Here is a 27613-nt window from a genome sequence, read left to right as displayed (position 1 = left end):
GGAGAGGAAAAGGAGACTTTCTTCTTGTTCCAATTGATGTCAGGTTCATGTGCCTGTAGCCAGGGGAGCCCCAAAATGATGGGGAACATGGGGGAGAAGATGATGTCAAAGCTTAGAAGCTCCTGGTGGCCGGAGTCCGTGGTGACAAGGATGGGCCTTGTCTGTTGTGTGACAAATCCAGAGCGAGGGAGAGACCCATCAGCCAGGTAGACTTGGAGGCCTTGTTCTTTGGTTTGCAGTGGAATGTGCAGTTTTTGGGCCAGTGAAGTGTCTAGAAAACAACTACAGGCTCCGGAATCAATAATTGCTGGTAGATGAACTTCCTTTTCCATTAGCTGTAAGGAGACAGAGAGGGTGACATAAGTCTGGGATAAACCAGGGTTCTGAAAGTTCATAAAAAACTGCGAGCGTGACTTACTGGGTCTCACGGGGCAGGTACGCAGAAAATGTCCAGTTCCCCCACAGTACAGACAGAGATTGGCCTGTCGCCGTCGTTGCTTCTCTTCAGGGGTAAGAGGAGCACGGACCAATCCAAGCTGCATGGGCTCAGCCTCTGGAGCAGAGGTGACAGGAGTCACTGGAAAGGATGGGTGAACGGGAGAAGGTTTAGGGAGCATCCAACTAGGTCGGGGACCCTGGGAGCGCTCAGAGCGCCGCTCGCGCATGCGCCTGTCTAGCTTGGTAGCGGATTGGATTAAATCCTCCAAAGTGGCAGGGGTTTCAATCCTGGCCAACTCATCTTTCAAAGCTTCTGACAGCCCCTGGCGGTACTGGTATTTAAGAGCGGGTTCGTTCCACCCTGTGTCAGCTGACCATTTTCGAAATTCAGCAGTGTAGTCCTCCACTGGTCTCTTTCCTTGGGACAGGGAGTGTAGCACGGCTTCTGCAGTAGCGGTGCGTTGGGGGTCATCATATAGTTGAGACATACTTTCAAAGAAAAGGTCCAAAGAGTTCAGAAGAGAGCTCCTCTGTTCCATCAGGCTGTGGGCCCAGGCCTGCGGCTCTTCGGTCAACAGGGAGATGACAAATCCCACCTTAACTACTTCGGACGAAAAAGTCCTGGGCTGAAGGGCTAAGTACAAGGAGCATGCATTTTTGAAGGCCCGGAACTTTTTGCGATCGCCTGAAAAACGCTCCGGTGTGGGAACCCTGGGCTCAGGGGTAGCCATGATCACTGTGGGGCTTGATGCAACTTGAGAAGAGGAGGCTCCGCTGGTGGGCGCAGGGGCTGCGGCTGTTGATGCAGATGACCCTGAAAGTTGCTGGAGACGACCGTCAATCTGGGCATAGCCTTCCTGCAGTTTCTGGACTGCATCAGTGAGGGTTGTGACCTGCTGGCACAGGATCTCAAGAGGAGAACGCGCTCTGTCGGCCTCTGACATGGCTGGTTTGTACTATCAGAATAGAGGTACTCACCGAGGCCGAGATGCCGAGAGCGGTTCGCTGTTGCGACTAAGCGCACTCCGCCCCTCTGGAGGTGATACAGAGGGTGGATGGCACAAAGAGGCACAAGCTACCAGCAGGCAGGGTAGAGCTTGCGTGGAGGTCCTGTAGAGCTGGAGCAGAGACTGATCAGGATCCAGCAGTAAAAGTCCGGAGCAGGCTGAGGGTCAAACACAGGTAAGCAGACAATCCAGGTCACAGGCTGAGGGTCAAGGCACTGGAGATAGGAGACAAGACTTGGTCACAAGCAGAGGGTCAAGGCACAGGAGACTGAAGGTAAATCCGGGTCGCAGGCAGAGGGTCAAACACAGGTAAGCAAAAGCAAAGTCCGTAAAACAAGCCAAGGTCAGGTCCAGGAGAAGAGCAGAGCAGGTCAGGGTCAATCCGGGTCACAGCAGGTAAACGATCACACAGGAAACAGGAACTCAGGTACAGGAAGCTGAAAGACAAACCAGCAATTCCTCTGAGCACTTGCTCAGCTTTTATAGGCAGCCAGGAAGTCATGTGGAAGTCATGTGGTGCTTGTCATGTGATGACCAGTCTGCAGCTGAAGGTTTCTCTGACAAAGGCCCTGGGTGGCTGGGGGAGGAGAGGGTAGCTGGAAGAGAAGGAGATGGCCCCTGGGTGGCTAGGGGAAAAGGAGAGGGCCCCTGGGTGGCTAGGGGAAAAGGAGAGGGTCCCTGGGTGGCTGAAGGAGAAGGAGAGGGCACCTGGGTGGCTAAGGGAGGAGAGGGCCCCTGGGTGGCTGAAGGAGAAGGAGAGGGCCCCTGGGTGGCTGAAGGAGAAGGAGAGGGCCCCTGGGTGGCTGAGGGAGAAGGAGAGGGCCCGTGGGTGGCTGAGGGAGAAGAAGAGGGCCCCTGGGTGGCTGGGGGAGAAGGAGATGGCACTTGGGTGGCTGGGGGAGAAGGAGATAGCCCCTGGGTGGCTGGGGGAGAAGGAGAGGGCCCTTGGGTAGCTGGAGGAGGAGAAGGAGAGGGACCGTGGGTGGCTGGAGGAGGAGAAGGAGAGTGACCCTGGGTGGCTGTAGGAGGAGAAGGAGAGGGACCCTGGGTGGCTGGAGGAGGAGAAGGAGAGGGACCCTGGGTGGCTGGAGTAGAAGAAGAAGAGGGCCCCTGGGTGGCTGGAGGAAAAGGAGAGGGCCCCTGTGTGGCTGGGGAAGAAGGAGAGGGCCCCTGGGTGGCTGGGGGAGAAGGAGAGGGCCCCTGGGTGGCTGAAGGAGAAGGAGAGGGCACCTGGGTGACTAAGGGAGGAGAGGGCCCCTGGGTGGCTGAAGGAGAAGGAGAGGGCCCCTGGGTGGCTGAAGGAGAAGGAGAGGGCCCCTGGGTGGCTGAGGGAGAAGGAGAGGGTCCATGGGTGGCTGAGGGAGAAGGAGAGGGCCCCTGGGTGGCTGGGGGAGAAGGAGAGGGCCCCTGGGTGGCTGGGGGAGAAGGAGATGGCCCCTGGGTCGCTGGGGGAGAAGGAGATGGCCCCTGGGTCGCTGGGGGAGAAGGAGAGTTCCCCCATGACGCCAGAGTCAGTTGCCAGGGAAGAGAGGGGAGCTGAGCCAGTCCTGCATATCTGGCTGGGGGAGAAGGAGAGGGCCCCTGGGTGGCTGGGGGAGAAGGAGATGGCCCCTGGGTCGCTGGGGGAGAAGGAGAGGGCCCCTGGGTGGCTGGGGGAGGAGGAGAGTTCCCCCATGACGCCAGAATCAGTTGCCAGGGAAGAGAAGGGAGCTGAGCCAGTCCTGCATATCTGACATCAAAGCCAAACATGGTGGAGATGGAGCCAATTGCCCTACACAATGACAGCACCCGAGGTGGAAGGTGAGGGGTAGCAGGGGTGTGACATTATATAGCATATCGACTCTGTACATTATTGGTAGTTTTGGTTGGAGTTGTCCTTTAGATGTTTAACTCTGTTGTTTTTCCCCCCAGCTGTGAGGGACTGAGGAATGACAGCCCACTCTGCTGGGACTTATAGTGCCCTAGAATGTGGAGGACTGAGGAATCCTCAGTCCCTCACTGAGGGCACTACAAGTCTTAGCATAGCAGGCAGTAGTTCCTCAGTCCCCTACAGAGAGCAGTACAAGTCCAAGCATAGCAGGCTTCCCTCAGGGAGGAATGGCAGTGCACTATACTGGAATTTATAGTGCCCTCTGTGGGGACTCAGGTATGGCAGCCTTCTGCAGTGGGACTTGTCATGCCCTAGACTGTGGCAGACTGAGGAAGGGAAGTGTAAGGAGGTCTCTGGAAACTCTGATGAAAGGGGGAGCTTTGGTGACCTCAGAGTTCCCTTTTACACCAGAGTCCCCAGCTTTCCCCCTCAAATCAGGGTTCCCAGAACTCTCCTTACATCAGAGTCTCCAGCATTCCCCCTTAAATCGGGGTTCCCAGAACTCCCCTTACTTCAGAGTCCCCAACATTCCCCCTAAATCAGGGTTCCCAGAACTCCTCTTACGTCAGAGTCTTCAGAGTTCCCTCTTATAGTGTAAGGGGGAAACTCTGGAAACTCTGATGTAAAGGGGGCTCTGTGAAATTGGATTTAAGAGGGGGACTCTAATGTTAAGAGGAATTCTGTGGACTCTGATGTAAGGAGGAGATGCTGGGGGAATCTGATTTAAAGGAGAACTCTTATGTAAGGGGGGACACTGAACTCTGATGTAAGGAGGGAATCAGGGAATCATGACCTATAGGGAAATGCTGGGGACTGTGATGAAAGAGCAGACATACAGGGCCGGCGCAACCACCAGGCGGACCAAGCGGCCGCTTGGGGCGGGCAGGTCCGCAGCCGCGGATGGGGCGGGAAAATTAACCTTTTTTTTTTTTAAATACTTTATTATGCGGAGTTGCCGGCGCCCCGCTCCGGTGTGCTACTGTGTCCTGTCCCGGGTGTGTCCGGTCCCGGGTGTGTATTGTAGAACTCCGGGATCACACACAGCCCGCCCTGACATCACCACACACGCTTCCAAGTATTAAACGGAGGCTCCCGCCCACCGCGCCTCGCCATTGGACGAGCGGCCCGCCAGTCTGAAGTAACCGGGCAGCGATTGGCTAAGGCGGGAGTGACTGGGCGTCAGTGATGAAGCAGAGTGTCTGACAAGCGAAGCAGGTAAACAGAGCAAGCCTGAGGGGTCCTGGGGGTGGCAGGGGGCCGGGACACTGGGCTGGAGGGTGGGTCGTATCATCTGTGACTGGGACATGTACACCTGTGTGCTGCAAATGGGACAGGGAGACCTCCTGGGTGTGTTTACACTGGGGGGGGGGGGGGCAGAGGGACTAGAAGTCCCAGCATGTGCTGTACAAACAGTGCAGCCTGTGGTAGAACTACAGCTCCCAGCATTGCCTGCACGTTCATTGCAGCCTGTGATAGAGCTACAACTGTCAGCATGATGACCTGCTCCTCTATTGCATCCTGGGATAGGACTGCAAGTCCCAGCATGCCCTGTTCCTTTATTCCAGCATGAATGCTTCGCACTTCCATTGTAGCCTAGGCTTCTGGGCAGGGGTCGGCAAGGTGTCCGCACACGGACACTGGTGTCCGTGAGCGGTCCTTGCAGTGTCCACCGCGCCGGTGTAACGTGAGAATTACCTACCCCGTGAGAAAAACCTACCCTCGTCACTTCCTGCCAGGAACAGCTGAGCAGCGCAGCAGTGCGCATGCTCACAGCCCCGGATACCTAATGGAAGAGTTGAGGAGCTGACTAGTGCGCATGCGCACTAGTATGAAATGATCACGGTGTCCGTGAAAAAAACCTACCTACGCGGCGGTTACATTAAAACAGCTGTGCTGCAATACGAGTCATCTCCGCTCCTGTCCCGGTCACTTCCCTGATCTTGGCTAGTAAATATAAAAGCGGCTGGCGGCTCCGTGATTTATCTTTTCATACAGCCGCCGCCGCTTTTATATTTACTAGCCGAGATCAGGGAAGAGACAGGGACAGGAGCGGAGATGACTCATATTGCAGCACAGCTGTTTTAATGTAACCGGTCGCGATACACACACTGCCGTGCACCGGAAGTGACGAGAGTAGGTTTTTCTCAGGGGTAGGTAATTCTCACGGAACACCGGCCCGCAACTCACTCTGCGGTTGTCTCAGTCTCACTCTGCGGCTGTCTGCTGAAAATAATCTCGGCTCAGTCAATCCTTGATGCGATCGCTCTGGGCGGAGCCTCAGGCCTCCCTCGGGTTGTCCGCTCCCGCCTCCTTTTCGGATCTAGCTCTTGGCACCGCCTGCAAACTGGAGTAGTGGTGGAGACTGGAGAGAGACCTGCGTGCGCGGCTGCGCAGTGATCTCTCTGTGACTGACTCTGGGCTGACTGGGGGAGGGACTGTCTGACTATCCAGCGCAGGAGAAGAAAAGGAGGACGGTAACAGTAGGCTGTGGTGGACTCAATGGACTGGAGGTCTGGGAACCCTGCTTGGCCTGCTTTAAGGGGGACTGTCACCCTGGCCTGCTGTAAGGGGGATCTATGGGGAACCTGGGATGGCTGACCTGCCTGCCATTGCCTGCTCTAAAGGGGTATTTATAAATATGGGGGACCCTCACCCTGGCCTAGGCCTGCTCTAATGGGGGATCTAGGGGGTTGCCTGCTCTAAAGGGGTATTTATAAATATGGGGGACCCTCACCCTGGCCTAGGCCTGCTCTAATGGGGGATCTAGGGGGTTGCCTGCTCTAAAGGGGTATTTATAAATATGGGGGACCCTCACCTTGGCCTAGGCCTGCTCTAAAGGGGGATCTAGGGGGTCCCCCTAGATCCCTCTTTAGAGCAGGCCTAGGCCAGGGTGAGGGTCCCCCATATTTAAAATCCCCTTTAGAGCAGGCAAGGGCAGGCAGGTCAGCCATCCCAGGTTCCCCACAGATTCCCCTTTAGAGCAGGCCAGGGTGAGGTGTGGGTCCCCCATATTTATACATCCCCCTTTAGAACAGGCAAGGGAGTACCTTGCCTGCTCTAAATGGGATGTATCAATATGAGGGACCCTCCTCCTGGCCTGCTGTAAAGGGGGATCTATGGGGGACCTACCTGCACTAAAGGGGGAACTATGGGGGATGGTTGACCTGCCTGCCCTTGTTTGCTCTAAAAGGGGATCTATGGGGGACCTGCTTGCCCTTGCCTGCTCTAAAGGGTGATGTATAATTATGGGGCACCCTCGCCCTTGCCTGCTCTAAAGGGTGATGTATAATTATGGGGCACCCTCGCCCTTGCCTGCTCTAAAGGGGGATCTATGGGGGACCTGCCTCCCTTGCCTGCTCTAAAGGGGGATGTATAAATATGGGGGACCCTCACCCTGGTCAGGCCTGCTCTAAAGGGGGACCTATGGGGGACCTACCTGCATTACAGCGGGATCTATGGGGACCTGCCTGCTCTAAAGGGGGATCTACAGGAGACCTGCCCTGGCCTGCACTAAAGGGGGATCTATGGGGGACCTGCCTGCTCTAAAGTGGGGATTTATGGGGGGACCTGCCCTGGCCTGCACTAAAGGGGGATCTATGGGGGCCCTGCCCTGGCCTGCTTTGAAGGGGGATCTATGGGGGACCTGGGGACTGCCGTGTTGACGTATGTTTGCGTATTGCTACTTCATCCACGTCTACAAAGTACTTTGATGCTGCTGCTGCGACTCAATACAACAGAAAAATATAAGGTAAGAATTTTGAAAATATTTTAAACCGTTTATAACAATAATACCACAAGCAGTCTATATATATATATATCTTGTTTTAAACTTATTTGTCATTGTAGAACTAGGCCAGAGAGTAGACGGAATGTTTTTTGATGGTTTTAATTTGAAATGTACCTTGGTGTCCTTCACTAAGGTCTGTACATTGGAAAATGTCCGCCACAGCCTTGGTCCGTGCCTATCCCTGCTAATACGCTGCATTAATCAAAAATTATTGAAAGAAACATTTTTGCAAGGGGGGGGGGGGGGGCGCCAAAATGGAGCTTCGCTTGTGTAGGCAGAAATCCTTGCACCGGCCCTGCAGACATATATATATACATACATACCCCATGTTTAATGATCTTCGATTAAAGAAGAATTGGTTAGAGAAAATTCTAGAAAATGTGAATTCATAGTACAAAGGTTAAGGCCCCTTTCACACATATCATCAGTTCATCAGTTCAGTCACGTCAAAATGTATCAGTTTTCCATCCGTTTTTTCATCCATTTTTCATCCGTTTTCATCCGTTTTTCATCCGTTGTCATCCGTTTTTAGTCTGAACCATTTTTTTAATGGATAAAAAATAGGACATTCATCCGTTCAAAAAAACGGACATTGACAGAAGTGGATGAAAACGGATGTTAACTGATGATCATCCGTTGTCATCCGTTTTTACATAGAGATACATTGATGTCCATTTTTCATCCGTCAACGGATAGATGAAGAACGGACAAACGGACAGCATGTGTGAAAGGGGCCTAAGGCTCTTAATATATGCAATTTATACATTTAATTTTTATCGCTTGAATTATTTTTCCCATTATGGGCATGAGTGGGGCCTCATGTCCAAGTTTTGCCTTAGGCCTCACAAAGCCTAGAGCCGCCTCTGTCCATGACAGTTCCTTCCATCCTCTCTGGACCCTTGCCAGCAGGTACAGGGCCTCCAAAGGAGAAATATAATCTGCTTATGAGTCTTTCATCCTTGTGAGTGCAATCCTTTTACTATGTTTATGTATGTTTGTTACCTATTAAACAGATACACATAGATGGTGGCGTCTTATTTTTTTATTTCTTTCTATTATATTTTATTCTTAAATAGACTCTGCCTGACCCAAGATGGCCACCAAAGTCACATGTGGTACCTTCATCCAATAGGATAGCTGCCTTCCTGTGGTTAAAGAAACCATAGAGGAACTAAGTTCCTCTCTACTTCCTCCCCCATCTGCATTGCCGTTGCGGAAGAGTGTCACCTGGAATGAAGAAAAAAAGACTGCGCCTGCCTACAAGCAACTCTCTCTATTCTCTCCCTCCTCACTGCAGATTGATAGCAGTGGGAGCCAATGGCTTCTGCTGCTTTCAATCAAATCCGGTGACAAAGGAGGAGGGGTAACCTCTAGCCACACTGTCTGTGTTTATAGATGCCGACAGGGTGGCTCGGGAGTGAGCCTGCATAGATGCCCCATAGAAAGCAGCCTTCTATGGTGGCCACTTGCCGAAGAGGAGGAGTACCAGCGGGGGGGCCCAGGAGAAGAGGATCAGGACTGCTCCGTGCAATACCACAGGGTGGTAGGTAAGTATAACATGTTTATTATTTAAAAGGAGATGTACAGCCAAAGCTCTTCGTAAAGCTTTACTATCTTCTTTAACCAAATGCCCTATCCTATTGGTTTACTGTGGGAGCAAGGAGGTTGTAACTGGACCTCCTTGGCATCCACTGGACCCCTAGCTTCTGCCTAGAGAGAATTATTCTCCTGAGGTCTTCTGCTGGTCAAATGACAGGAATGAGGGAAAGTGCTGATGTTATCACTGAATGCATGCTGAATATGTATGCTACAAAAAATGTCATCAAATACTGCACAAAGCAGTTACAGATTTACATAAAAACACATTAACCAGGCTAGCGGTATCCCCGAGCGTGACTCGGGGTAGGAATTTCCTGCTACTATCGGTATCCCCGAGTCACGCTCGGGGTGAATGTGCAGACAGCGCAGCGGAGTGTCTTACCTTATCCTGGCGATCCAGCGATGAGCTCTCATTGCTGTGACCGCCAGCCGAGATCCCCGCCGCTCGTCTGTCGGTAGGAGGACTTCCTAGTTCCGTTCCCTGCAGCAGCAATGCTGCATGGGAGCGGAACTAGGGAGGGAAATTAAAAAAAAAAATAAAAAAAACGTTACACAAACACATAACACATTTTATATTATATATATATATATACAGTAAAACCTTGGATTGCGAGCATAATTCGTTCTGGAAACATGCTTGTAATCCAAAGCACTCTTATATCAAAGCAAATTTCCCCATAAGAAATATTGGAAACTCAGATGATTCGTTCCACAACCATTTATTCACAAGTCCTTCAGTTTATAGTCCATATAAAAAGATTATAGCATTGCCATAGGTTATATAACCATAAAATGTCCATCCACAAATATCTGCTTCCACAAGGGGATTGGAAGCAAAATCCAGCAGGAGCTACAGAGTATCAAAGGGAAGAGAGGCGCCTCTAAGTGTAGCAATATGGTTCCATTTAATGAAGGTACAACATTTACAGTAGCAACTCACATAGATGTGCCTGTTTTATTCATCAACCAAGTATACAGGCATCCGGGGTAAAGCGGTCCACATAGACTAACTTCTGCACCTCCGGCTGCCAGTCTGTAATCCTGACCGGGAAGACCACCCTGGAGTAAAGCGATCTGAAAGCGAGGGGCAGCATGGAAGGGATGACGTAGATGGCGGTGGGGAGGATGGTCTATGTGGACAGCTTCAGCCTGGATGCCTGCATACTTAGATGTGCCTGTTCCAATCATCAACCATGTGAGTTGCTAAATGTTGTACCTTCATTAAATTTAACCATATTGCTACACTTAGAGGCGCCTCTCTTCTCTTTTATACTCAGCTGTGACTTGAGGCTACTTGTATATCAAGACATCGCTTGTATATCAAGTCAAAATATATTTGAAAATTTTGCTTGTCTTGCAAAGCGCTCTTAAACCAAGTTACTCTCAAACCAAGGTTTTACTGTATATATATATATATATATATATATATATATATATACATATATATATGTGTGTATATATATATATATACCTATATACACACATATATATTTATATATAAATTTATATTATTGATTCGATTAGAATTCATGCGTTATATATATTTTATATATATATATATATATATATACACACACACACACACACACATACACATATATATATATACATACACACATATATATATATATATATATAATATATAACGCATGAATTATAATCTAATCAATAATATAATTTTATTATATATATTATATATTATATAATAAAATTATATTATTGATTCGATTAGAATTCATGCGTTTGTGTTTCAAATTTATCACATCTGGGATGTCTACTAGAGTCTTGTTTTGGTCAGGTTTAAGTCAGTAATTACTAAGAATTGTAGGCCTATAATACATAATGCCAAATTTCCATGAAAAAAATTGTACCGCTTTCGGTACAGAATTCCTGACAGAATCATACCGCCAGGGAGGTTAATAGTGAGCTCAATTCAAGGATAATCTTTGTTTCTTGGGAATTTTAGACACTTTAAAATGAAACAGACCTAAAATTATTGATACACATGCATCAGTTGAAATAGTTATTACCCAAAACTACACTAGTGTTGCAATACCCTTTGGAATCCAAATATGAGAACTCCAGCTTATGAAGATGTACCACGTATTTTCTGGAGCAGCTAGTTATACTTCGCTCATTTTATGGACTGCTGACAGCTGTACGAGCCTTTGGCGTTGGCCTACTAAAGGCAAATAGGCTGTTCACGTTCAAGGGAAGTTGCACTTTGCATGTGTAGCCAACAGGGCTGGCCCAAGACATTGTGCTACCTGGGTCCAGGAATGAAATACTGCCCCTCCCCCAACACCCCCAAAAGAAAAAAAAAATCACACCCACCAAAAGGCCCCCCACACCAATTATTTTATTTAAATATAACATTTAGAAAATGTTATATATATATATATATGTATACTGTTATCTTCTTCCATAACTCACCAACAGACCGGTCCACCAAACACCCACTGTCTGTCCTCGAAGATCCACCCTACTCTGTGTGAGATGGAGTGTGCTAATGTCTGATGTCATTGTGCACACCACATTCACGTGAGGGACGTTCCCAGGAGGAGACGCTCCGCCTTCTCATACTCATCAGTTTGCACTACAGGCGGCAGTATGAGATGGGGAAATGCTGCCTGTAACGCCGCAAACTGATAACACAAAAAACTGCTGAAAAAAAAAATCTTGGGCATCAATTTTCTGCCCCGCTCAAAGTGCCGCCTGAGTCCAATGGACCCAGCCGGATCCATGGTAGGGCCGGCCCTGGTAGCCAAGTGCTTGCTGTGTTGTTACCTTAAAGCGGTAGTATCCCCTGAGAAAAAAAAACCCTGCAGGACAATTGCATAATGTGCTAGTATGCAGGCGTCTCTTACGGGTTTGGCGGCTCCGGCGCTGTCAGTAGCCGGAGCCACGATGACGTCACTCCCAGGCATGCATGCAGGAATTCACTTTCCGGCAAGGAGCTCTGAAGGTCCGCCGGACCTTCAGAGCTCATGCGTCGCTGGTGTCAGCAGCTGCATGCAGGGTGAATACCGTGCAGGTTTAGGAGATATTAATAATTTTGTCTACAGGTAAGCCTTATTATAGGCTTACCTGTAGGTAAAAGTTAAAAAGCGGAGTATACTACCGCTTTAACTCGGGGACACTCCTTTGTGGGCTATGCATGGAGCTCCTTCCCCTAGTGCTCAATATGGGGAATAATCACATCACTTCCTGACTGCAAAGGAGTGGCAACTTACAGATAGCAGAGGCTTGTGGGACATTTAGTCCGGTCACCTGGATTCATAGTAGACCTAATACAGTTAAAAACTACAAGTTCCAGTGTGATAAAATGTAGAGGGATTCTGGGAAGATAAACTGAACTGTCCTGATTGGGCTCGCTTTCATGGGACATGAAATTCAGAGCTGCAAGAAGTTGTCACTCCGGGTGCTGTTGGTGGGCACTGTGGCCTAGGCAGAGCTGTGACCTCTCACCCTGAGGGCTGCATTGCTGGGCGCAGGTTTGCTGTCGCTGTCACCGCATCCGATGCCTTGCTGATCAGGTCCACATCGCTGGACTTCTGGGCCAACAGGTTGCCAGTCAGGCACCTTATCAACTCAATGCAGACATTCAAGAGTCTGCATACAGACACCTTTACACCTGACCAGTTGGAGGGCCTTTGCTGAGGAAAATAGAACACCTATTCTATTCAGCTTTATTGGCCTGCTACTGCACAGCAAGATCTCTGGGCCCCAACATAGCTAGCTGAAGATCACAAATACCCATACTCCAAGGACCTTCTCTCATCAAATAAATCTGCTGATAGAACCTCTGGCATTAAAACCCTCTTATAGATATACAACCATTTTATTAAAGGGGAACTCCAACACAAGTTGAATAGATTGTTACTTCATATTTCCTATGGCATCTGGGCCTAGAGGGAGCTGACTGACTAAAAGTCTTCTCTTCCCCCTCTTGCTTCTGGGGTCGAAAATCTTTTACAGCCTGTTTATTACAGCTATGTGACCTATTGCTATTGTTATTTCACTGTGTATCCTGGTGATTTTGGTTTACTTCAATATCACATTGCAATTGGGATATACCTGTAGCCTTTATAGTCTTGTTGACATAATCTTCAAGTAAAGTGTTGACTTAAAAATCTTTCTAATTATTGGTGTCTCTGTATTTGTATGTCCTGCTTGAAGTATGGCAGAATCCAGAGTGTCAGAGGAGTTGGGTGGCTTGCAAGGTCAGGGCAACCACTGGGGACAAGCAGCTTCCAGCGGCCCTTGCGAGGGTAGCCCTACACAAGGAAATTTGTCCCAGTTTGGTGAATGAGGTAAAGGTCTGCTGACTTCCACCAACCAATCATGTGCAAAAGTGTTTTTTTTATTCCTTGCATCTGATTATTACCGGTATTCTTTGCAAAGTAAAATTTCACCACATTTACCAAGCTTTGGGGCATATACCCTTGTAAAGTGAACAGCCTAATTGCCTTTAGTAAATCAACCCCTTTATGTCCAAGCAGCAGCTGCTGTTCATGGCAGGACCAGAAGCCAATGCAGAAAAGTAATGGTGCCACCAACAACAGTGACTTGGTTCACTTCTCGCTCAGAGAATATAGATAAACATTTAGTCAATCAATATAATTCTGTGACAGCAACAGGGAAAACAAAGAAAAGGGATTTTGCGAAGAACAACAAAGGGTAATGGTCTGGTTCCCACCAAAGCATGCCTCCATCCCAAAATACATATAGGAACAAAGAGAAATTGGCCCGCGGGACTTTATATGAGGTAGGTGCTAGTGGCTGGAGATCAATGAATTACACAATATATAAGTCAAACAATGTATGTTTATTGCATTGTATAAACAGATTATATGAATGAAAGTAGTAACATGTGCTTGAATAGCATATGACATAGCTCAATGGCAAAAATATATAATATATACAACATGAACAATGTTACATGACATATGGGCAAAACATCTTGGTGTATCCACTTGATTTCAATAATAGCCTGAATATTATATTTCCATAATGATAGATTATATTACATAATGATCTGACGCGTTTCGGGAGCAACATCTCCCTTCTTCAGAGATCAATGTATTCGAAATATATGGATCATTAAAGCTCAAATGGAAAATTGGACTCCCGTGTGGAGGCGGTGGACCATGTCTGACCCGGTAGCTGAAGGGTCCCAGTAAAGTGGCAACCAGAGAGGGGGGGTCCATGGCAGGTGGGTGATAGATAAATCGTGGAGAGATGCACCTTCCAAATCATGTTATCCCGAAGCTGGTAGTGAGCCTGGGACCCTAACGTCATGTGGCGGGTGATAACGGGTCAGGAAGAGCCAAGGCGTCTGTGACCTCGTGGAGGAGAGGAACGCTCAATTTTCCGAAGAAGGGAGTCAATTTGAATGTAGAATAAACTAGGGAAGCACGGGGGCTCAGTGGTTAGTCCCACCGTGACAGGAGATCCACCACCACATCTGTGTGGGATGATGAGCTCAATTTACACTACTTTTATTTGAGTGCTTTTTTAATCGCATTTGTTTTCATAAATACTGGTGGTAATGCCCTTAGTCTCAGTTCACGCTGGGGCGACATGTTAGGCGCCTGACAAGTCACGCTCCATTCAGTGCAACGGAACCGTTCTAATCGGAGCGACTCAAGTCACTGCGACTTAGAAAAAGGTTTCTGCACTACTTGGGGCGACTTCGGAGCAGCTTGCATTGACTTTATTAAAGAAGTCATTTGCAAGCTGCGCTGAAGTCCCGCTGTACGGGCTGGCATCAGAGTCGGGCGACTTTGAAGCTGCCCCAGTGTGAACCAAGCCTTAGAAGCGCCTCTCTTTCTATTTATATTCTTAGTTTGCTTCTACCTCTGAGGCTGCATTCACACATGGGCGGTTTGAATAGTTGAATAGCTGCGATTTTGCTCTGTGATTTCAAAACGCACAGGTGTGAATGACAAATCACACAACGAACATTTCAGATGCCATTCATTTGAATGGCAAGTAAAAACGCTGTGCGGTTCTGCCGCAATAGTCACGCGAGAAGTGCAATTGCGGTAAGCATGTCGCCCAAAAGAAGCTCCGGAATTTTTTTGCGCAACGAGCTTCACGCGATGCAGTTTGCCATGACTGCAGCACAATTTAGTGCGTGACATTCACAGCAGAAATGTGTGTTGTGTGATTTGTTATATACACCTGGGTGTTTTGAAATAGCAGACAGAATCACAGCTATTCTGCCCCCATTCAAAAGACCCATGTGTATTTGCAGCCTGTGTGCTGCTGAGGTTTTTCTTAGTTTCTTTGGATGGTAGCACAGAGAACCAGGATATCCAGAGGTTGCATTCATACAGAAGTGCTCTATACAGTGGCGGCCCGTCAATTGGGGGCGCAGGGGCTCCGCCCCCACATCCATGCATCCGGCCCCCTAATCTACATGCAGGGCACTGGACGCATGGATTCCAATGGGTTTTTTATTTTTTTGAAGCACGTGATTAGAGCCAGAGGCTCTAATAGGCTTCAAAAAAGGGTGGGCTCGGGGCGCAGAGCACTGCGCCCTGAGCCCACCCAGGTGTGTGACAATAGCGAAGAGTGAATATTCGCTATTGTCACGCGGATCCTCCTCCTGGCCAATCAGGAAGCAGGTCCTAAGACCCATTTACCGATTGGCCGAAAGGAGAAGCCATGCCATTGGCCAAGGAGGAGGAGGAGGGAGGAGATGCAGAAGACTGAGGGGGAAGCCGCTGCCGCCTGCGTGCCCTCCACATGTCTAGGGTGAGTGAGCGACCGGAGGGGGGGGGGGTATGGTGTGCAGGCTGGTGTAGTCTGGGGGGGGGCTATGGTGTCGTCCGTTTGTCCCCCTCCCCAGCCCATGGAGCACGAGCCGCCACTGGCTCTATATACCCCTACCTTCTTTCCTGGTATCTTACCACCAGCTGTCTCACTACTTTGAGACCAAGGTTGTCAGTAAAACTTGCCGGCTCTTTGGTCATTGTGAGAGGCATTTCCTGTGCATTCAGTGTATGTGCAAAAGAGGTGCACTCCAATCTTCAGATGTACAAATGCTTTAATCTTTAAAAACCACACATGACATCAATAAACCACAATACAACAGGACTGTAGCAGCTAGGTTAACATGTTTCACGAACCAAACATAACCTCCTTAAACCTATTAAAATAGTATTAATCCCTCAGCGCTTTCTAGCTTAACAAATCAAGCACAAAAAATAAACATTCCCCAGTGAACAGTTTGGTAAAAATTCTTACCCCAGCCCTTGCAGTTTGCAACTTTCAATGCTGCTGCCTCCTGCCAGTCATCACATGAAAAGAGTTAACATTGGACAGTGCAGTCTCCGGTCAGACTGGTAGTTTAGAAAAAGAAGGTGGAGGAGGAGGGAGGCGCAGGGGAGTGCCTTGCCATCTTAGGCTACAGGGCTGTGTATTTCTATTGATGCACACATTGTAGGGAAACATAACTCTAGTCCTTGCAGGGTGGCTCCATAGCATGCTGCAAGAGAAAGGAGCCACCCTGAAGCAGTAAATCTGGGCAGTGATCACGGCATTGGCTCAAACTGAGCAAGAATTAGTCGGCACGATTGACAGCGGCAGGAGTCTGATGATTCCTGCAGCCGGTTTTGCCACCTGTGAGAGGCTAGCTGCGGCCACCAAGCCCCAGGTAGGCAGCCACCAGAGCTACCTATGGCTGTCTGCCCAGCCAGCGATTAATTTCAGGGATTGCTGCTGGACACTGTGTACTTCTAGCAGCAATCGATCACTGGGTGGCCAAATCAGCTGCAGGATTCATCAGACTCCTGCCACTGTCAGTTGCATGTTGGTCACCCATGCAAATGTAGCCTAAAAGATAAAATACTTAGTAAGTGACTATATCAGCTGCAGAAAATGGGTAAAAATTAGGGTTTAACCACTTCAGCTCCGGAAGGTTTACCTCCTTTATAACCAGGCCATTTTTTGCGATACGGCACTGCGTTATTTTAACTGACAATTGTACGGCCGTGCGGCGCTGTACCCAAAAAAAATGTATGTCCTTTTTTCCCCACAAATAGAGCTTTCTTTTGGTGGTATTGATCACCTCTGCAGTTTTTATTTTTTGTTCTATAAGCAAAAAAAACGGTCAATAATTAAAAAATTGACCTGGAAGTGCAGAATCACATAGAGGAGCCACCACCCCGCAATAAATGTATGTGGGGTGGTCGACAACAGGTTAATGTCCCCTTTAGCACCCATGTTCCACAACTGACATATTTTGCAGCAATCATAAGCAAGAGTAATCTAAAGAATATAATCGTAAGAAGAAGATATAGGGACATTTCACGTACTTTCATCACAAGAATGGTGTGGAAGGCAATGTGCTTCTTGCACTGTCACAGTACGAATGACACTGGCGGGGAAGGGGTTATCATCAGGGGCAATCAAAGGGTTCCTAGGTAGTGCTTCCTAACTCTGTGGGAGGTGCTTTTACTGTGGGAAGGTAGAGATCCGTGTTCCTGCTTTGTGGTAACACAGGATCACAGCCTTCCCTTGTCACAGAACGGCGAGCTACCTTGTTTACAAAGGCAGATCGCCATTCTGCCTGTCTCCCGAACGTTCACCGGGTGCCAGCAGACATCGAGTCCGCCAGACCCGCTGATCGGCTCCCGCTGTGTTCAGTCACAGCCGGAGCGGGCCGCCTGCGGCATGCAAACCCCTGACCCGGAAGTGCAGAAACACATACCGATATGTGATTCTGCTCAGAAGAGCTGCCACCCCGCAGTAAATGTACGTTGGGTGGTCTGCAACAGGTTAATGTCCCCTTTTAGCACCTATGTTCCACAACTGACATATTTTGCAGTAATTATAATATCACAATATAATCGTAAGAAGAAGATATAGAGACTATTCACTTACTTTCATCACAAGAACGGTGTGGGAGACAATATGCTTGATGGTTTAACTGATCTTGATACTCCCCATTTTTGCAGGCCACACATTGTGTTTGTGTGCTCTCTGTACAATCTTTCTCTAGTCTTTCTCCTGTAAAGAAAGCACATTTCAAATCTATCTTTTAATAGGTAAAAATCGAATAATTTCAATGGACAAATTCCAGTCAATAGTTATTCAATATCATTCATTCACATTGTTTCCACAGAATGACTTTGACTTTAGAGTAGGAAAAGTTTTTTTTGCCATTTATGTCCCATTCCAGAGATTTCCCTTTATTTCTTACAAAGGAGGAAAATAGCCCTGAGACTTTGAATGAGGTGGACACAAATGGCCAATGGAAGTAAAAAGAAATGTATTGATAATTTTATTGAGAGTGAAAAAATCATAGAATGCCTATACATATGTCAAATCAGTCAATCATACTACATGATAGTATACATGTTTATGAGTAGCAATTGAAGTTGCCTGATGATATAGAAGGATCTTATAACTCAACGCATTTCGTGAGTCACAGCTCACTTCTTCAGGAGTAGTTACGCATAAATATGTCTAAAGAATACAACATGATATCAGTATGAGAGTATGCATAATGGTAACCAATGAGATATACTCATGAAAGACCCTAATGAGGGATCCATACTCAAAAATCGGGTGAGCTGGGATGAACAAACGGTACTACTGTCCGGTGGCGGCAAAGAGGGCCTGGTCCGGGAGCTGGAGGCGTGAGACTAAAAAACACCCCAAATGGGGAGCAAGTGGAGGATAGGTGTCCCGTATATGTGTGGGAAGATGTCCCTTAATGTCCATGATTGCTGACTGAAATGTACTGTATGTACAGTATCTCTCAAAAGTTAGTACACCCCTCACATTTCTGTAAATATTTTATTATATCTTTTCATGTGACAACACTGAAGAAATGACACTTTGCTACAATGTAAAGTAGTGAGTGTACAGCTTGTATAACAGTGTAAATTTGCTGTCCCCTCAAAATAACTCAACTCTGTTATACAAGCTGTACACTCACTACTTTACATTGTAGCAAAGTGTCATTTCTTCAGTGTTGTCACATGAAAAAATATAATAAAATATTTACAAAAATGTGTTCACCAAATATATAATACAAATTTACTTTTATTATATGTTAAAAATTACGATCAAACATTTATTGACTAACTTGTTTAAAAGCTTTTAATACATTAAAGTGCCATATTAGTGCGGCACGGGAGTGAGGTGCCCGAGTGTTTGGATTTATTAAGTGCTGCATAATAAAAGAGAATGACAAAGTGATCCAGTGATATGTTAAATCCTCTTCATGTGAAGGGCCCACTTTTTCACATATAATAAAAGTAAATTTGTATTATATATATGGCGAACACAGCAAATAGGGAGTTCACATGATGAATATATACTTGATTAGGCTGTAACACACTGAGGTTTGCATGGCAGGTGCACCAAGATGGCCGCCGTGCGCGACTCTCAGTGAGTGTATGAATATGGCGGCAGCCCAGCCTATAAAAGGACCGGGAGTAGCGCTAGATGGCACGCTCCAGATGATGTCGTATGACGAAACGCGTAGGGCGTGGTTTGTTACATCAATATGTCACTTCCGGTAACGGTGGCTAGAGCCGTTGGAACGCGGAAGCATCACGGCGAACACCTATGCTGACAGTGAACTCCCTAATTGTGAGTGGATGCTACTTGCTCGTAATTCAACTACTATATACTACGCAATGGAGGCTTCTTTTGTGTTCTAGTGACCGGGGAACAGCTGAGCTATCTGACTTATGTGTGCGGTAAGCAGCAGCGCTATCTGTGGGGATCCACAGGCGCCATATCTATTATCCTAAGCACTTTTATCACCCATGTGGTTTAATAGCACTCAGCACCTTGCAACATATGTGATATGTAATAGCACACTAAACACAGCCCATGCTTTATTTCAAACAGCACGTAGCACTAAAAAGGGCACGAGCACTGTAAGCACTACATGCACCTTATCTATACGGATGGTTTTATATAGTGGTTTACTAATGCGCACAAATACACAATTTTAAATTGGAATTTTAAAGTGATAGCGCCATTTCCAACATTGTGCACCTTTTTTCCACATACTGTAGCTGCTGACTTTTAATATTAGAACACTTACCTGTCCTGGAGTCCAGCGATGTCGGCACTGCAGCCGATGTTTCCATCGGCTGTCGGGTGCTGCCGCCGCTATTGCTGGTAAGGGAACCTGGCAGTAAAGCCTTGCTGCTTCACAGGAAAGTCCCTACTGCGCATGCGCGAAGCGCGCTGCACATTCGGATTGGCTCAGCGGCGGGGGGGGGGGGTAGGAGGAGGGGACCTAACTTTGCCACGGTGCCGTTTCCCGGAAGTGGGGAAGGGTACCTGTCAAAGACAGGTACCCATTCCCCCCTCCCCCCTGAAAGGGGCCAAATGTGGCACCGGAGAGGGGGGGGAAGCAAATGAGCGGAAGTTCCATATTTGGGTGGAACTCTGCTTTAAGTGGTTAAAGAGGAACTAAACCCTTCTATCGTTTTCAGCCAAGGAAGCTGCCATCTTGGCCTCTGTTTCATCTTCAACTGCCATGATGCTGCACATCTGATCAGTTATGACTCCAGCCATTTGATGGTTTGACAGTTTGGTTGAGAGTACAAGCAAATTTGACAGTTAGTATTCCCAGCATGACAGAAATGTAACTGTTTTTTGAAACCATTAAATTAATGGGTTTACTCCCGCTTTAACTGTCATTTACAGAAACAGTTCATCATTAAGCCCAAACCTGACTTGGCCTTATCCATTTACACAATGGGGTCTATTTATAAAACATTAGTTGGACACATGTCAAAGGAAAAACTGCACCACTCTAAGCTTCTGAAACAGCCTCTCCAAAAATCTATCGCTTCAGTGTAGGTCACAAGGGCTTGTCAAGCTCAAAACATACAGCTAAATTGAAAAAACAAGGCTGCACTGGACAAAAAACCCACTGGTAGTTTTTTTGTATATAGCTGGTTGTAGACAGTCCCTGGCCTACGCTCCTCTGACATGTTTCGCCCCTCCTGGGGCTTAATCATAGGAGTTCCTCTATGATATCTAGACATCTATGAGTAAGCCCTGGAAAAGACGAAACATGTCAGAGGGGCATGGCCAAAAGCCAGGGACTGTGTCTACAACCAGCGATACACAGTAAACTTTCCAGTGAGGCCTTGTTTTTAAAATCGTTGGACAAACGTTACATGCGTTGGCGCAGGCTGCATAAAGTTTGACTAATTTCTGTAATAGATTGATACCTATGATCGTCAGCTCCAGCTAAAGGCCAAAATATGGTATTGTTTTTTGAAATACAATACATGAATGAAAAAATATACCGCATTTTGGCCACCAGATGGAGCCGACGTTCATAGGAAATAATCTATTACAGAAACGAAAGCCAGCCTGCACGAATGTGTGTGAAATTTGTTTTATGAATGTTTTATGAATATATCCGTTAGTGTTGCATTAACGGATGTGTGCCAACATACAATGCATTAAAGTATGCTGGGTTTAGGTGGCCCATTCATTTTGAATGAGCTGGCATATCTGCTTAGCACAATAATAATTGATCATGGCTTTTTTAATGCAACACAGGGCTGAGTGTTGTGCACTGCAAGGGGGTGGTGTTTTCTGTCTTTGTAACACTGTGTTGGGAGTTGCCATTAAAAAAGTCTCAGGTGTTTTAGGTCTCATTCACATGTGCTTTGATCACTGAAGAGTGATCTGCATTCAGATTGCTTCTCAGAGAGCATTTGACAGGAGGTATTGTATTGCCTCATCATTGTCTGCTTGAACCCCCTGAGCTCCACACTAGCACATTGCAACCGTATGGCAGGGTGCTTGCAAGTTAACTCTCTATTCACCTAAATGGGTTGTGCTTGACGGGCACTACAACTGATGAAAGCGGCAGGGATTAAGATTCCTGCCATGGGCGCAAAGCATCTCAGCCGTGGCATGTACACCCCCCCCCCCCCCACAACTCCTAATGTAAGGCAAAAATGTGCATAGGCCCTAATGTTATTGCATGTGTCATTTTTGCTGCGTGATTTCAGATGTGTACTTTGGCACTTGAGCCCCCCTATGTTTTCTAAGTTGCCACTCTAAATTTTGCATCCATCACTTTAAGTCCCAGTCACCAAGACAAACAGTGAGTTAAGCCTCGTACACACGCACCGATTGTTGGCCGACCGATCGGCCATCTTTTGTCCAGTGTTGCTGTGTTGGTTGAAATGTGCTCTAGATTGCACACAAATTTTGTCGGCCAACAACAACCAACTGCAGAAGTGATGTCATGTTCTGGTTTACTTTTCGTGTGTTGTTTCTTCTCTGAGCATGCCCAGTCTTGCTCATCACATTTTTGTCTGCCGAAATCTGTACTGACTGAGGAACAATCGGCCGTTCTGGTGACGGCCAACAAAAATTTTATAGCATACACACCAGATTTTGTTCGGCCGAAAAGTCGCAGTCGGTTGTCGGAAGCATCATACTAACAAGCCGACGATCGGCCGATCGGACGTTGGCCGAAAATTCACGGCCAACAATCGGTGCGTGGGTACCAGGCTTAAATCTAATCTCCCTGGCGAGGATTTAGACAGAAATAAAAACCTGATAGGGGCTCTAACCGAAATCTAAAACTATAAAAAAAAAAAATTGAGCTTTAGATATACTGTAAGGACCTGTTGACACTAGCTATTTAAAATGTGGAATGCATTTTGGAAAAACACATATCACTTTTTAACATTTATTTTTATGCATTTTTAATACGTTTTTGGTGTGTCTTCCCAGCATGCACCTGTGAAACAGAGACGTGACTCAAAAAAACACACCAAAAAAACCTAACTGCATTCCCATTGACTTACAGGGCTGATTCACACCACAGTTTCTGTATTCTGGATCCATTTCTGCATGCGCATTTTTGGACATGTGCATTTTTTATGCGTTTTGCCACGTTCTAGATGCGCGCCATACAGAAAAAATGCAACATGTTCTACTTTTGTTAACTGCACTGGAACGCACTGCACTGGTATGAACTAGGGCCCCTGGAATCCACATTAAGCACTGAGATTGCATTTTGGTTGGACTGCATCTGGTGTGAACCAGCCCACAACAGATAGGGGAATTATTGGTGCCCTTTTGGAACAGGGCACCAAAGATGCAGCATGCAAGATTTTTTAAAGCGGAGTTCCACCCCCCTACAAAAAAATGTAAAGTCAGCACTCAGCACCTACAAATACTGTAGCTTCTGACTTTTAATATTAGAACACCCACCTGTCCAGGGATCCCACAATGTCAGCACCCCAGTCGATTTTCGGATCGCCTCTCGGGTGCTGCCGCCGCCATTTGTGGTAAGGGAAATCGGCAGTGAAGCCTTTCGCCTTCATAGCTGGCTCCCTACTGAGCATGCGCGAAGCGCACTGCGCTTTCCAACTGGCCCGGCGGTGGAGGAAGGAGGAGGGGTGGCCCCCCTCAGGTCAGGCCCCTTGACACGAGTTCCTGTACACGCGATACTGCAGAAACAGGACCTCCAGTGTCCCCCCTCTCAGTCAGTTTCCCTGGACCTTTGGGCTCAGCTCCTATCCTCCTAGCCACTCCGTGAAGACGTCGCAATGACTAAACTAGTTGGGCGTGTCTAGGAAGTAGGAACACACTGCGCAGGTCAGTCCTAGTCTCACGGCGGAATACAGTGTAACCAGAGACAGAGGATTTGAAAACACAGGAATGCTTATATGAATACTTGATACCGCAACTCCGCTATAAGCCTTGGTGTCTCGAGGACACTTATAAAATGTGAGTGTATTTTACAGTGCCTTGCGAAAGTATTCAGCCCCCTTAAACTTTTCGACCTTTTGCCAAATTTCAGGCTTCAAACATAAAGATATAAAACTGTAATTTTTTGTGAAGAACCAACAACAAGTGGGACACAATCATGAAGTGGAACGAAATTTATTGGATATTTCAAACTTTTTTAACAAATAAAAAACTGAAAAACTGAGCGCGCAAAATTATTCAGCCCCCTTAAGTTAATACTTTGTAGCGCCACCTTTTGCTGTGATTACAGCTGTAAGTCGCTTGGGGTATGTCTCTATCAGTTTTGCACATCAAGAGACTGAAATTTTTGCCCATTCCTCCTTGCAAAACAGCTCAAGCTCAGTGAGGTTGGATGGAGAGCGTTTGTGAACAGCAGTTTTCAGTTCTTTCCACAGATTCTCGATTGGATTCAGGTCTGGACTTTGACTTGGCCATTCTAACACCTGGATATGTTTATTTGTGAACCATTCCATTGTAGATTTTGCTTTATGTTTTGGATCATTGTCTTGTTGGAAGACAAATCTCCGTCCCAGTCTCAGGTCTTTTGCAGACTCCATCAGGTTTTCTTCCAGAATGGTCCTGTATTTGGCTCCATCCATCTTCCCATCAATTTTAACCATCTTCCCTGTCCCTGCTGAAGAAAAGCAGGCCCAAACCATGATGCTGCCACCCCATGTTTGACAGTGGGGATGGTGTGTTCAGGGTGATGAGCTGTGTGGCTTTTACGCCAAACATTTGCATTGTTGCATTGTTGCCAAAAAGTTTGATTTTGGTTTCATCTGACCAGAGCACCTTCTTCCACATGTGTCTCCCAGGTGGCTTGTGGCAAACTTTAAACAACACTTTTTATGGATATCTTTAAAGCGGAGTTCCGGGCACAAAATCGATCTTTTTTTTTTGTGCCCGTCCGCTAGTTCTCCATCACCTGAAAAGGAATTGGATAGTTAGGTTCTTTTTTTTTTTTTTTTTTTTTACTCACCTTGTAATTGAAGATCGAAAATACTCACCTCAGTGTACTTCCTCCCTCAGCGCCGCGGCTCCGCCGTCACTTCCTGTCTCGCGATGATTCCTGGGAGCTGAACGTCATCGCTCCCAGGAATCAATGCAACGGCACCGGCCCCGCTCGTCACTTCCGGGGCGACGCCGCATTCCCCTGCTAAACAGCTTCTGGGCATGCCCAGAAGCTGTGGAGGAATGCGGCGCCGCACCGGAAGTGACGAGAGGGGCCGGTGCAGGCGCATTCTGGGAGAAGAGGACGCGGAAGAAGGCGCAGAAGAGGACCGCGCCGGCTTCAGCTGCCCACAAGAGAGATGGCAACGCTGTGGAAGAATTTTTATAAGTGAGTATTTAATCTTGCAGGTAAGTGCGAACCGGGACAGATCAGAGGCTAGCCATTGTGGAATGTACTAGCCCTGACTGTCCCGGGGGTATGTTCACTGAAAAATGTTTTCTGTGCCCGGAACTCCGCTTTAAGAAATGGCTTTCTTCTTGCCACTCTTCCATAAAGGACAGATTTGTGCAGTATACGACTGATTGTTGTCCTATGGACAGAGTCTCCCACCTCAGCTGTAGATCTCTGCAGTTCATCCAGAGTGATCGTGGGCCTCTTGGCTGCATCTCTGATCAGTCTTCTTGTATGAGCTGAAAGTTTAGAGGGACGGCCAGGTCTTCGTAGATTTGCAGTGGTCTGATACTCCTTCCATTTCAATATTATCGCTTGCACAGTGCTCCTTGGGATGTTTAAAGCTTGGGAAATCTTTTTGTATCCAAATCCAGCCTTAAACTTCTCCACAACAGTATCTCGGACCTGCCTGGTGTGTTCCTTGTTCTTCATGATGCTCTCTGCGCTTTAAACGGACCTCTGAGACTATCACAGTGCATGTGCATTTATACCGAGACTTGATTACACACAGGTGGATTCTATTTATCATCATTAGTCATTTAGGTCAACATTGGATCATTCAGAGATCCTCACTGAACTTCTGGAGAGAGTTTGCTGCACTGAAAGTAAAGGGGCTGAATAATTTTGCACTCCCCAATTTTTCACTTTTTTATTTGTTAAGAAAAGTTTGAAATATCCAATAAATTTCGTTCCACTTCATGATTGTGTCCCACTTGTTGTTGATTCTTCACAAAAAATTACAGTTTTATATCTTTGTTTGAAGCCTGAAATGTGGCAAAAGGTTGCAAAGTTCAAGGGGGCTGAATACTTCCGCAAGGCACTGTATATTGCATAAAAGTGTTTTTTATATATGGAATCACACTATGTCAGCCTATCCTTTCTCCTATACATCCCTACCTGAATCCATATGGCTGTTTGTCTGAGGAGGACTGAGTGAAGTGGAAAATCAGATCTATATATTCAAAAAAAGCGCTACTGCTGGTTTATAACTTTACCAGCTATTCCATCCGGTGAGTCATTTTAGAGGGTGACTGGTGGAAGCAGTACCAAGGGTGCCTCAATGCGCACACCACCTTTGAAGAGTTGGCACAATTTGCACTTTACCTCTGAAGAGTCACACAATTTGCACTTTACCTCTAAAGAGTCACACAGTTTGCACATTTTGCACAATATTTTTTCCATTGGACTTTGTCTTGGGACTTCTAAGGACCATTACTAATTCGATTCAATCAATTTAATTTACTGTTTATGAGAATATCATTTTTTTTTTTATTTTTTTTTTTTTTATATTTTTATATTTTTATATTGATCTTGTTATGAATTGTGGATAATTTATTTATTCAGCGACATTGCACAAATTATCACTTAATATTCCGTGCAGTATTTCACAAATATCATTTTATCAGTTCATGGTAAAGCACATTTTTGCAATAATTATTTCAACTATTGCATGTTTGATCATTGATCAGGTCTTTAATCGGAAGATCTTGCCCACATCAATCAAGTATGGGGCCATGAGTCTGTTTGTATCACCATCCATTCACAGGAGACATTGCTGGAAGTGGCAGCAGAGGAGTCATCTTGGCATTATTTGAAGACATCTCCATCAGACTGATACTGGCGCATTTGTTACCCTTGTCTGGTAAGCGGCTGTGTTGTCGGTGGTGGTCTCTTTCAACTTTGGTGGCCAATCTAGGTTGCTTTCTTTTGAATTCACGCTGTATATCTGTCTTCTGGTAAGCAGATTGGATTTAAGGGTGTTGGTGCTTTACTTCACTCTCATTCACTACATGTCTGGTTAGCGGTCAGCATTTGGTGGTGGCACATACCTCGGGTGACTTGCATGATTAGTGACACACCGAAACAGTATTATGCTATGGAAGTTTTTCTCTTTTCACATGCATTTTCTCGCGTTTGAATACTGAGACATCATTCAAATCTGAGGAGTCACTTTGAAGTCGCTGGATTAGAATTACCATTTAATATTTGGGCGTAATTTTTTCCTGCATCTGGTAAGGAGATTGTACACCTGGTGGCTTTATTATTTCACCTTGGATTAGTGCAGATTCCATATCTTTGGCTCAATTGCAAGAACATTTGGACAATTTATCTGTGGTCTCACATCATTTAGTGTATGGCTTTACCATCACTACCTTTCACATCTGATTAATATTTTTTATTATAATATTATTCAATTTAGCGCAACTTACTTATATGTATCTACATAAAGATGGCCTAGGCTATAAGAAGATTGCCAAGACCCTAAAACTGAGCTGCAGCATGGTGGTTAAGACTATACAGCGGTTTAACAGGCCAGGTTCCACTCAGAACAGGCCTCACCATGGTCGACCAAAGAAGTTAAGTGCACGCCATATCCAGAGGTTGTCTGGGAAATAGACTTATGAGTTCTGCCTGCATTGCTGCAGAGGTTGAAGGGGTGGGGGGTTAGCCTGTCAGTGCTCAGAACATACACCACACACTGCATCAAATTGATCTGCATGGCTGTCGTCCCAGAAGGAAGCCTCTTCTAAAGATGATGCACAAGAAAGCCCGCAAACACTTTGCTGAAGACAAGCAGACAAAGGACATGGATTACTGGAACCATATTCTGTGGTCTGATGAGACCAAGATAAACTTTTTCGGTGTCAAGCGTGTGTGGCGGCATCCAGGTGAGGAGTACAAAGACAAGTGTGCCTTGCCTACAATCAATCATGGTGGTGGGAGTGTCATGATCTGGGGCT

General features: G+C 46.7%; 1 protein-coding gene across 1 annotated transcript in view; it reads right to left on the bottom strand.

Moving 5' to 3' along the window:
* CD40 (CD40 molecule) overlaps nt 1–27613 on the bottom strand; it is a 164449-nt gene that overhangs the window by 81477 nt on the left and 55359 nt on the right. Inside the window, exon 4 of the mRNA XM_082272774.1 lies at nt 17594–17719. Within this exon, the coding sequence (XP_082128900.1) occupies nt 17594–17719 (126 nt within the window). The remainder of the gene's footprint in view (nt 1–17593; nt 17720–27613) is intronic.

The sequence above is a fragment of the Pelophylax lessonae genome, assembly GCF_965119305.1.
Source record: "Pelophylax lessonae genome assembly, chromosome: 11".
NCBI classification, from domain to species: domain Eukaryota; kingdom Metazoa; phylum Chordata; class Amphibia; order Anura; family Ranidae; genus Pelophylax; species Pelophylax lessonae.
The sequence above is the reverse complement of the archived record's forward strand: the minus strand, read 5'-3'. Positions and strand labels throughout refer to the sequence as shown.